Source organism: Pinus tabuliformis, chromosome 8 (genome assembly GCF_031772625.1).
Source record: "Pinus tabuliformis cultivar Carrire ecotype Pingquan chromosome 8, CPIR1, whole genome shotgun sequence".
NCBI classification, from domain to species: Eukaryota; Viridiplantae; Streptophyta; class Pinopsida; order Pinales; family Pinaceae; genus Pinus; species Pinus tabuliformis.
Genome location: NC_142294.1, coordinates 480,203,046 through 480,215,968, shown reverse-complemented (window position 1 = coordinate 480,215,968; position 12,923 = coordinate 480,203,046). Strand labels below are relative to the sequence as shown.

The following is a 12,923-nucleotide window of genomic DNA, read 5'->3' as shown; positions in this document are numbered from 1 at the left end:
CACCACCAAACAAATAAGTAATGATAGTGGTCTCCTGGAATTGTCATGGAGTGGGAACAACCTACAAAGTAAATACAACAAGAGACATTCTAGCAAAAGAATCCCCAGATATTTTCATGATTTAGGGGACCAAAATAAACAATCAAGAATATGAAAAAATGGTAAAAAAATTAAAATTATGAAGGAGTAGCAATACAGGCTACATGAGCCTCAAGAGGAATTTGCACACTCTAGAAAAAAGGAGAATGGGAAATGATACAACAAAAAAATGAACAACATTGGATCAAAACATATCTAAATGAAACAAGCATAAAGGAGCAGTACAATTTCATCAATATTTATTCTCCAAATCATTACATGGAAAAAGAGAAATGTTGGGGTACAGTGAAAGAAACTCTATCTAAAGTCCAAAATGGGAAAATAATCTTGAGAGGGGACCTAAACTTGGTTCGAAATATAGAAGAGAAATTTGGAGGGTCATATCATGTCGATCCATCCAAAGAAGATTTGGAAGCAATAATGGAACAACATAAATTAATTGATATTCCCCCAACCAATGGGAAATATACATGGAGTAATAAAATGGTGGGAAAAAGTAATATAAAGGAGAGGCTGGATCAAATATTGGTCCAAGAAAACATTGCATCAGGGTTCAATTCAGTAAGATCCAAAATTCTTCACACAACGACATCTAACCACAAGCCAGTGGCAATCATATTGGGAAAAATGGATAATCAAGGGTCTCTCCCATTTAAATACATACCAATATGGGACAACAATGAAGACTTCAGAAATCAAATCACAGATGCTTGGGCACAAAATATTACAGAATCACCCCATTATGTTTGGGAAACAAAACCAAAAAATTTGAGAATTAAGCTAAAGATTTGGACAAAAGAAAATGAAATACAGAAAAAAGAAAAGAAAATAAAGCTGCAAACAAAAATGGACAACATGCAAGAAGAAAAGGAAAACAAAGAAGAGGAAAAAAAAGCTTACTTAAAAGAAAAGGATATTTTTTTGGGAAATATATAAAGAAAATAGAAAAGAGGAAGAAGAGATGAGATTGAAATCTATAAGCCTCTGGCTGAATGCAGCGGACAAAAACACAACCTTCTTCCACAACACAATGAAAATAAGAAGAGCAAGAAATCAGATAGATAAAATCCAAGTGGATGGGCAAGAAATAAAGGGAGCGGAAGAGCTGAAAAAACCAACACACAATCATTTCAAAAACCTCCTGACAACTTTTGAAGACACAACATATTATGAGAATTTCCTTTAGCACACAAAAAAAATAAGAGAAGATCATAATTCAGAAATAAATAAAGAGATTTTAGAAGAGGAAGTAGTTGTAGCCATTTGGAGCCTCCACCCAGACAAGGCCCCTGGGCCAGACATATTCACAATTGCCTTTTATAGGCAACATTGGGATATCATAAAAAAGGATTTCTTAAGAATGGTAAGAAATGTATTCAAAAATAAATGGGTGGCAATACAAAATCATCTTATCTGGCTCTAGTTCCAAAGGAACCCAATCCCTCCACTTTCAATAGATTCCGTCCTATCTCCCTTTGTAACTCCTCCTACAAGATTATTACAAAAATAATAGCCAACAGAATCAAGAAAGTGCTCCTGGAAATAATATCTGAAAATCAGGGAGGCTTTGTTCCTAGCAGGCAAATTATTGACAATGTAATTGTTGTACAAGAAGCCATTCATACAAGCATGCAAAGGAAAGAGAAATGAATCATTATAAAATTAGATATGGCCAATGCTTTTGACAGGGTCAGTCTTCCATATCTAATGGCACCTCTTATAAATGGAAGGCCAAGCGATTTCTTCCAGAGCACGAGAGGTTTGAGACAAGGGTGCCCGCTCTCCCCTTTTCTCTATATCATTATGGCTGAAACACTAAGAAGAGCCCTAGAAAAACAAAGGAGAGAAAGAAACATCACAGGTCTCCAAATTGCAAGAGGAGTCAAAAGCATCAATCACTCTCTTTTTGCGGATGACACCCTCTTGTTGGGAGGTGATTCAAGTATAATTGCAGGCAAATTAAAGAAAGTCCCAGAAGATTTTCTTCAGGTCTTTGGTGGGCTTTTAAATAACTCAAAGTGCAGAATATATGGCTGGAATATTCACCCCAGAATCATGCAAAAGATCTTGCAAATTCTTGATATCCCCACTCAACAAAAATGGACCTACTTCTTCTATCTTGGGCTTCCTATCTCAAAAGAGAAATTGAAAGTAGAATTATGGATCAAACAGGTTGAAAAAATGAAAGATAAAATCCAAAAATGGGGTATGATGTGGCTCAATATGGCAGGTAGGGTGATTTGATTAAGGCATTACTCATGGCGCTCCCAATCTATTAGTATGCAATAATTTTGGCCTCAACAAGTGCACATAAGCAAATGGAATTAATAATAAGAGGCTTCCTATGGCATGGATGGAAACAAGAGAACAAAAAATTCAGTTTGGTCAAGTGGGAGAAAGTCACATTACCATATGAACAAGGAGGATTATCCATAAGACTCCCCAGCTTAATGAATGCTGCATTAGGAATGAAAATCATATGGAGAATGATAACAGGAAATGAGAGTTGGTGAAAAAAAAACTCTCGCTATAAAATACATGAACCAATCTAGAACAAAGTTATTGACTGAAAATATTCTCATAAGGTTGTGCACACAAGTATGGAAACTTGTGAAAAAAGACAATCCCTCTACTCAGAAATCATATCTCTAAAATCCCAGGTAACGAGAAAACGGTCTCAATATGGGAGGATAGAATTATGGGAAAAGAGCCTTTAAATCTCCAACCATATCTTGAAGGCATTCAAATCTGGATGACAGAAAGAGGCCTGAACACACTTCACTCAATCTCCACATGGGATCAACGAAATTGGCATGAATGAAAAACTATAATAATCCCTTCAAATCTGAAAGGCCAATGGGACAGATTAAGGCAACACCTCAAAGGAGCAGCTCCCACAAGCATTGAGGAAGAAGATGCATTTGCATGGGATCCAAGCGGAGGAGGCTACACAGTCAAGATGGGTTACAAAGCTCTCCAAGATCATCAAAACCAACAGGATTGGGCCCCTTGGAAATCAATATGGAAGACTGAAAGCCTACCTAAAATCAAAATATTTATTTGGACCCTCTTAAAAGGAAAAATCCTAACCTCTGAAAATCTAAAAAAAAAGGCTTTCATGGCCCATCCAGGTGTTCTATGTGCTTGAAGGAAGAAGAGACCATCCAACACCTATTTCAGGATTGCATGATAGCAAAAGAATGCTGGAAACAACTCTCAAGCCCTCTGGAAATCAACTTAAATTTTGCAAACTCCTTTTCGGATTTCTTCCAAGCCTGGGAGAAGGCATATCCCTATCCAACAAAGAATAAGGCGACAATTAACAGGTTCTGGAAATGCCTACTAGCAGTCTTATGTTGGAAAATATGGCTTACAAGAAATAAAAGCATCTTCAAAGATCAGACTCCAAGAATAGGAAAAATCTTATCAAAAACTTGGGGCTTAACATCCGAAATCTTAAGCACAAATGGGACTACAGTAATGGACTATACCATCTTATAGCAAGAGGAGAAAAACTGGATCAGGAAAGCTATAATAAAAAACAATGGGAAAAAAGGACCTAAGAAAACACCCACAGCACAGAGTTGGAAAATTCGGCTAAATGAAGAAGAATTTGCAAATTGGAAAGAAAAACAAAAAAGATACAACCTCTTCTTTGATGGGGCATCAAAAAACAATCCTAGGAAAGCAGGGGCAGGAGGAATTATAAGCGATCCTGATGGGAAAGAGATAGTTTCATATGAATGGGGTCTGGGAGAAACAACAAACAATAAAGTAGAAGCGTATAGTTTGTTATTGGGATCAAGGATAATTAAAAAGAGAGCCATCTGAGATCCAATAATAATAGGAGACTCAGCAATCATTATAGAGGCAATGGCTAGGAACAAGAGCCCCAACAATTTAGCCATAAATAGAATTTATAAGAGGATAAGAACTAATCTGGAAGGTTCAGGAATGGTTACTTTCAAGCACGTTCTGAGAGAGCACAATAAAATGGCTGACAATTATGCAAACAAAGCAACCGAAAGAACTGAAGGAATCACCAGAGGAAATAAAGAGATATATTACAATTTAGTTCCATAGATCAAATCAATTGTCATGAGAAAAGATTTACTCATTAAAAAAAGAATGAAAACTACCAAAATATCCTCAAAAGGACAACAACAAATCATCGAGAAGATATTTCAGCAGTAACTCTCAGATGGAAATCATGGGCTCCCCATCAAAAAATCTGGAGAAAATCAGCATCCAACTCTAGCCCGAAGACCAAGGAGGATGATCCTATTCGAATGAATGGTGTAGTAAACTGTCTCATCCTTGACAAATACCGATGCAACTCTCCTCCTTTAAAGTGTAAGCATTTCAACATTCCTCTCCGCTGTATTAGTGTTAAATTTATCTCAATCTCTCTGTTTCAGTTATCTCGTAGTACCATTAAAATCCCTCTTGTGACACCTCCTCACCTGATCCACCATCTGAACTCTTCACTCAACACTCTCTTCCTGTATAATCTTCATCCCGAGCCTTACAAAAGCTCTCATCCTCTTTTTCTCAATAAGTGCTCGTCCTATCCTCTCCTTCACCGTTCTCCCTCACACCATCTCGACCTCTTCACTTCATTACTCGTAGACATCAATAAGCTCACTGCAGGCTATCCATCTAAGCGGTCCCTATGCTCCTCTCGTCCCCCATATCGTGCATCCCTGAACTCCTTACCCATTAATACTCTATCAGTTAGCTTCTGCTCTGTTTCATCCTATGATTCAAAGGAAGGGCAACCTATCTCAAAAACAACAACCCATCTAAATCCGGAAATCAACATACTAGTGCAATACAAAATTAGCAGAGGGAACATTCTAGGCAACAGAAATCACAGGAATAACATTCGCAAAAGGAACAACAACTACCTTAAAAACATAGAGAAGGAGTTGACAAAGATGGAATTCAATCCAATTGAGAAAGCAACAAGAAATGACGGCTGTGCCACATGTAAGGCAAACAAGTTTATGATCAACAGGTTTCAAGATGCTCTTCAAGACCTTAAGTCAGAAATGAAAATGGAATTCAACTATCAAAAGAGGAATATGGAAAGCCAGAAAGTGGAGATAATTGCACTAAAGAACAAATGTGTGCACTTGGAGGAAGCGGTAGCCTACCTCAAATCCTCCACCCTGAGCTAGGAGGGAGAAAATTCAGTCCACCAAGGAAAGAAGCAACATTCCTCCGAAGAACAGTCAGTCCATAAAACCTGAAAAAAAAAACAAGTAATATAATGTTTTGTAAATTTATATTACTTGCAGGCTAATATGTAAGGCAATATGCCAGGATAGATATAGGAATGAATAGAATTTTGGATTTCAAGCATAGAATCAGGGACTGCGTTCCCATTTCCCTTTACAATTTGAATTTAATCTGCATCGAATGTAACAGGAGCATGCTCATTTTCACTTTTTTTTGGTAATATAATCAATATCCGACCTTGTCAAAAAAAAAATTGTTTGTGAAATTAAGATTAACCCAATTTCAAGTTTTGACAATTGTGTTTCATGACAACTGCATTACTAGTTAAATTATTTATTCATAACAAAAATAAATAAATAAATACCAAATACATATGTTATAAAAGACTTTTCCTTTAATGACATTAAATAATTTACTCTATCTCCTTATATTAATTATTAAATTTTAATTAGCCTTAAAATTTAAATTTTGAAGGGAATTTTTTATATATACCTAATCAGGTAAACTATATTTCAATAACAAATACCCCACACACACACATATATATATATATATATATATATATATATATAAAAGAGATACTCAGCTGAAAAAGACATGATTCATGTAATATACAATTTTTTAAAAATATTTTTTAATACTTAGTAGGATTGATTTTGAAAAATAAAAAATTTAGCGTTTAACATTTTTTTATTTAAGAAAATGAATATATAAATTCAATATTACAGATTTAACAAAAGACTTGTCACTTATAGTAAAGTCATATTCGATTCAAGCTTCTGTCATCCATAACTTGTTAATTCATGAGAATTTCCGAAAAAATCACATAGAGAGTATTTGGTCTACGCATTTCGAACCAACCATTGTGGTTCATCTTCAGGACAAGATGAAGAGACAGATCTCAGAGGAAGGTTAAATAAGGAACTAGGTCAACCTAATGGTCATAAGGAAAAATGGCTAAATTTAACTAGGGAGGGAAAATATTAATGAAAACCAACTAAACAACTATATAAGCTAGGGGAAGGGGATCACTTTAAATTGATTAAATAATTAATAAATAATAATTTAATTAATTTAAATTTAGTATATTAATTAACTTATTCATACCTTATTTATTAATTAATATTATATATTTATTCATATGATTATTTGATTAAAAATAAATAAATAAATAAAAATATATAGAAATAAAATAAAAAGAAAAAGTGTTCTTAAATAAAAATAAATAAACAAAAATAGAATAAAATGAAACAAAAATATAACAAATTATTAAGTAAACTAAAAATGTATATAAATGCAAGTAAAATTAAATGTTAAATAAACAATATTGAAAATTAATTATCTATATATATATATAAATATAAAAAATTAATTAATTTTCAACACTGTTTATTTAATATTTAATTTTACTTGTATATATATATATATACATTTTTAGTTTACTTAATAAATAGAATAAAATGAAACAAAAATATAACAAATTATTAAGTAAACTAAAAATGTATATAAATACAAGTAAAATTAAATGTTAAATAAACAACATTGATAATTAGTTATATATATATATATATATATATATATATATATATATATATATATATATAATTAATTAATTAATTAATTTTCAACACTTGTTTATTTAATATTTAATTTTACTTGTATATATATATACCCTTTTAATTTACTTAATAATTTGTTATATTTTTGTTTCATTTTATTCTATTTTTATTTATTTATTATTTATTATTTAAGGAACACCTTTTATTTTTTATTTTTTTTTGTAAGCTTGGTAGGACTCTCTTATTTTCATGTCCATTACACACCCCGCTACAGGGGAAGGGTAGCCCAAGATTTGAACCCAAGACTTCTAGTTCAGTGAGACTTCATTTCCACGGCCACTGCCACTTGAGCTACCCCATGCGGACACCCTCTGCTTTTATTTTATTTCTATATAATCTTATTTATTTATTATTTATTTTTAATCGAATAATCATATAAATAAATATATAATATTGATTAATAAATAAGGCAGGAGGAACGGTTAATAGCATGGAAGGCACTCAGATTCACAGCTTTGCCTGGGGGCTGGGGTTCAATTCCAGCATCCAAGCGGAAGCATTGGCCCTGTATCAAGGTCTCAAACTGCTATTGAGCCTGGAAATCAAGGAGGCAATCATTCTAGGGGATTCTCAAGTGATCATAAAGCTCATGGTAACCAACACTGCCCCCCGGGACTTAAGATTAGCAAGGCAGATACAAAGAATTCGAAGCCTGGGAAAGCTGTTCCAAAATCTGAAATATTTCCATGTACTAAGAGAAAATAATAAAGAAGCGGATCGTGAAGCAAATAAGGCCGCTCTTCTCTCCGCCGGGGCAATGATAAGGGACGGGATAGAAACTTGGGATCCAATACCATAATCACTTCAGCACCTATGTTCTATTACCTGATTCTAAATCAGTTTGTTTGCATTTTCAAACTTGGACAAATTACAGAAATCAACTCCATTGTAGAGCCCAAAAAGAGATGAAAGAGGAACACAAATTCAATACTTCAGGAGATCGGTTCTATTGTGGATCTGGACAACTCCCTTTGTAATCAGAACTCTGGCAATTAGGCCAATCAGTTAATATAATCCATAATCGTTCTTGTGACAAAAAATAAATAAGGTATGAATAAGTTAATTAATATATTAAATTTAAATTAATTAAATTATTATTTATTAATTATTTAATCAATTTAAAGTTACTCTTTCTCTAGTCTTATATAGCCGTTTAGTTAGTTTTCATTAATATTTTCCCTAGCTAGTTAAATTTAGTCGTTTTTTCTTATGACCGTTAGGTTGACCTAGTTCCTTATTTAATCTTCATCTGAGATCTGTCTCTTCATCTTGCCTGCAGATGAACCACATTGACTAGTTCGAACGTGACCAAATACTCTATGTAATTTTTTCCGAAAATTCCCATGAATTAACATAATAAAATCATATAAAATTTAAACATAAAATTTAAAATTCTATATGTAAAACAAAATTTTTGGAACCATCTAGCAAGAAACTTGTACTTATAAATCTGGCTTATAATGCGACAATGGAGACAATAAATTTTGGAGATTTTTTAAATAGTAATAAATTGGAAATGCTTAATAATAAAATAAATTAGTTGTGATTTATTTTTTAAATTGAGAATTATCCCATTTCGAAATATCAACAGAAGTGAGTTTCTAAATTCGGTTACTACTTAGGAAATTTAAAATTTAAAACGTGTCTTTTATATTAATTTCTGTGACTACCAAATAATCTGAAACTAGCATTAACGTATATTTTCATAGTTAGCTGTGCCTATGTGACTCGAACACGCAACGTATCATTTCTTAGTTCTTTCACAAAGGTAATGGAAACCAATTATAATGATTGAACACTAACAAAGAAAAAAGGCCATTTATATGGTCACTGAAGGATAACAACAAAAGTTATATTTATTAACCATATATAAGAGAATTGTTTTATTTGATAAAAGAATTTACCAATTTTTTTTTAGGCTATTTTGTGTTGATGTGAAATTCATACATATGATGATTTGAAAGAGATTTGGATGAATAATAAAATAGATTTAGGTTTTGTTTTCGATGGTGGAATTTATTATTATTTTCATGAAAGAAAGAAAGGATATATTTATTTAGTGTTGAAAACCTAATTTTAATCACAATATTGATTTTTTATTTCTTTATTAAGTTGGGATGTCAATTTTATTCATTATTTGGATTTCTTTTGATAGAGCTACTAATGTTGTTGATATTAATAGATTAAAGTTACATTTGATTTAGGGATAATTCTCTGGACCTTATTAGCATTAGTTTTAGAATAATTGATGTTGTGTCAATTATGACTTGATATCATCAATTGATTATAGAATTACCAAGTTTTCTCATGGTGTTCATCCACAATAAGTCATATACAATTATTTCGATACTGCTTACTATATTTATTTATGGGTTGGTAGCAATAATGTGATAATGTGCCCCTATTGTATCCTAGTTGCTAGCATATTATCTTTTGATGGAATTGATGTAAGAGTTTGATCTCGCAAAGGTGTACATTTGTGTTATTTTCGGTTGTCATGTATAGTGGGGAGAATCATTTAAATAATGATATAGACACAATTTGTATGGTTGAATATATATATATATATATATATATATATATATATATATATATATATATATATATATATATATATATAATTGAACTCTCATAGTCATCAAGATTGGTCAACATTGCTCCAAGCATGTCACTCCTTGAAATTTAGCAATGATGTCTATAACCTAGGTAAATAGCCAACTTCCTAGTTAAAAGAACAGGGAATGATTATTGAAAACTAATTGATATCTTGATAAAAACATATCACTAATGGTATTGATGAGATAGCCTAGATCCTAAAGGGATGTTGAATAATCTTATTTCGTAGTTGGTATTCATTGTTTATATAAGAAAATGAAATTGATTCATGATAAGAATGCTTATAGTGTATTATTGCTCTATATTTGATGTGTGTTGAGAATATTCTCCTATTTATGATGTTATGGGATGAGGTTATGTTGACATGTGGTTCTATTTATTATGAGATGTCATGATATATCTGGATGCATATATGCAAGTTTGTAAAATCCGTGTATAGCCTCAAGCAAGCACCGTCAGCCTACTAAGAGAAGGCTGACTGAGCATCTTTTGAAACTCAATTTCAAATATTATGATCTTGATGATGCAACTTTATTTGACAAGAAAGTTGGAAAAATATTTGTATATCTTGTGGTGTATGTAGATGATCTTCTAATGACAAGGAAAAATTAGAGCTACATTGCATCCATAAAGAAAGAATTTAGGAAAGATTTTGAAATGACAGATTTGGGCTATGTTCACTACTATCTTGGTATTGAAGTAACTCAACATCCGAAGTTTATATTCCTCTCTCAGAAGAAGTACATTGGAGACATGTTGAACAATTTTGGCATGGCTGAGTGCAATCCTTTGACTACTCCACTGGAACATAACATAAATCTCACATCTATTGAATGAAAAGAATTTGAGGATGCAACAAAGTATAGACAACTCGTAGGAAGTCTCAACTTTCTGACTAGTACCAAACCAAACATTTCATTTGTTGTTGGAATCCTCTCTAGGTTTATGCAAAAGCCTTGTGAGGGTCATTGGTCTGCTGCAAAAAGAGTTCTAAAGTACTTGAAGGGAACTCAAGACTTTGGACTCAAGTATACACATGTGGGTGACTTCAGTTTGATTGGATACTCTAATTCATATTTTGATGGAGATAAAGAAACTAGGGTATCTACTTCAGGTTATGTTATGAGTCTTGGATCAAAAGCTATCTCTTGGAGCTCACACAAACAATCAGTTCTAGCAGATTCCACAACTGAGGTAAAATATGTGGTAGCAGTTGAAGCAACAAAGGAAATTGTGTAGCTCGGGAAAATTCTGGAGGGTTTGCAGGAGAAACAAGTGCATTCAACTTATCTTTTGATTGATAACACTTTTGCAATAAAGTTAGCCAAGAACCAAAAGTTCCATGATCGAACCAAGGACATAAATACAAAATATCATCTGATTCAACATCATGTTGAGGCCAAGACAATCCACCTACAACATTGTTCCACAAATGAGTAGATTGCAGACATCTTCACCAAAGCACTTGGAAGGGAAAAGTTTGAAAGATTCATAATGATGCTTGGGTTCACCAACACCCCTTCAGATTAAGTGGGGGAATTTTGACACCTAATTCGAAAGGATTGGGATTATTGTAAATAATTCCAGTTATGCATTAGAGAAAACCCAGAGACCTTGGAATTGGAATCCTAAGAGTCTCTCCACTCATGTATACATTCATGAACTTTTTTTTTTTTTTTTTTTTTTTTCTGAATAAGACTATGCTATTATATTACAAAAAAGGCAAAAATTACATCATCAGTGTTACAACAGAGCCGAAACCCTGTGATTCCTATCGAAGGACTGACAGTAAGCTCAGGAATAATCATCTCCAAAATTACAAAATATTGACACTTGAACTAAATCGACATTCATGAGACCGACATACATGTTTAGCTGAGACTGAAACACATGGAGACTGAAACAACTATAGATAGCCGTCACTGTAACAGAGAGGGATAGAATTACATAATGACAAAGACCTGACACATATAAGATAGCGGTGAGAGCAGACAGTGAAAAAATTCCTTGCTCAGAAACCTGTGGCGAATTGCAGAGCGAACTAGTCATCATCAGTGGTGTGCGGGTCGTCCTCCGTTTTGCATCTGGGAGGCTGGTGGATGTCCGGTTCGGTGGGAATGTTGCGCTGCACAGGTTCACTTGGGCCTGCCCCAGGATCTGGGGAGAAACTGTCTTGAACAGGGCGCAGCATGTCAACGGCGGGAAGTTGCATATCGACTGAGGGAGCCAACCCAGGAATCCGCGGAGGGCTGGCATGAAGAGCCTCATCTTGACCTCGAGGATTTCTGCAGTGCTCCACCGAAACCGTTACAAAGAAAGTAGAATTTGACAGTGTGCATGGAATGCGGTATCTTACCATAGGATGCTCAGAGTGCCCACATTCCATCCGTTCTTGGTGTTCCGCGGCTCTTCCTCTGCCCACTGCCCGTCCCCTGGATCGTCTGCGTTCGGAAGAAACCTCAATTGAGGAGGAGGGGGAGGGGGCTTGCCTCTGAATCGAAGCCCGGCCTCTATAACTCCCGCGCCGACTTATCCCTCGTTGGCGCTCTCGCTGCATCCTTGAATTGGGCGGGTAGCAGGTATACTCTCGCGCAGCCTCCTTCTGAACCAGAGAATGAGCCCACACCACCGCCGAGCACCCAATCCTTATACCAGACTGCGGGAGAATGACATACATCCCCGAATTGCTCGAATTGAAGGAATACCCCCTCGCGACCTCAGAACCTCCACAACCACCGTCAGAACCAGAGCAGGAGCCAATACAATGAGCCACCACGACCTCCCTCAGGACCAGAGCATGAGCCAACATGAACTGCGGGAGAATGACCGAGAAGCTTTGGCTTTGAAGCGCCATGTTCCAGTTACCAAGAAGGGCAGTAAATGCCGAAAGGACTCGACTGCCATGAACCATCACCTGCGACCTTAAATGCTGCACGCTGCTACACCTAATACAAATCCTCCTGGTATACGTGTCTCGTCCGGGCGTACAGATGCCCTTATGACGAGCCACGGACCTGCTATGCCAAATAACCACCCGCATCCGGGATATACATTCATGAACTTAGTAATATAATAAGAAAGTTAATTCGTGGAGTTACCCTCCCGGCCTGAAAATATTGGGAAGGAAATCATAGGTACGGGTTCATGGTATTGCATTCATAGGTGACTAGAGGTGGGATGGGAAACACCAAATTGACTATAATTAACCTATTCATTTGTCATCCAAAGATTTAGACTATAACTTTATATTATTCCAAGATTTCTAGATATCTTGAACTTAAAGTACACTTACGAGATTGCCAAAATGACAAAGAAAACATTTTAGGACTTGCCTTACCAAATTGCTAA

At 34.6% G+C, this 12,923-nt stretch overlaps 1 protein-coding gene across 1 annotated transcript; it reads left to right on the top strand.

Annotated features, from left to right (window-relative positions):
• The first annotated feature begins 7,389 nt into the window (after window positions 1-7,389).
• On the top strand, window positions 7,390-7,758 carry LOC149236158 (uncharacterized). Its single transcript, XM_089368790.1, has one exon. The coding sequence runs from the start codon at window positions 7,390-7,392 to the stop codon at window positions 7,756-7,758; it is 369 nt and encodes a 122-aa protein (XP_089224916.1).
• The last annotated feature ends 5,165 nt before the right edge of the window (window positions 7,759-12,923 follow it).

Coding starts and splice junctions, on each gene's coding strand:
- LOC149236158 (XM_089368790.1), top strand. CDS start 7,390: ATGGAAGGCACTCAGATTCACAGCTTTGCCTGGGGGCTGGGGTTCAAT.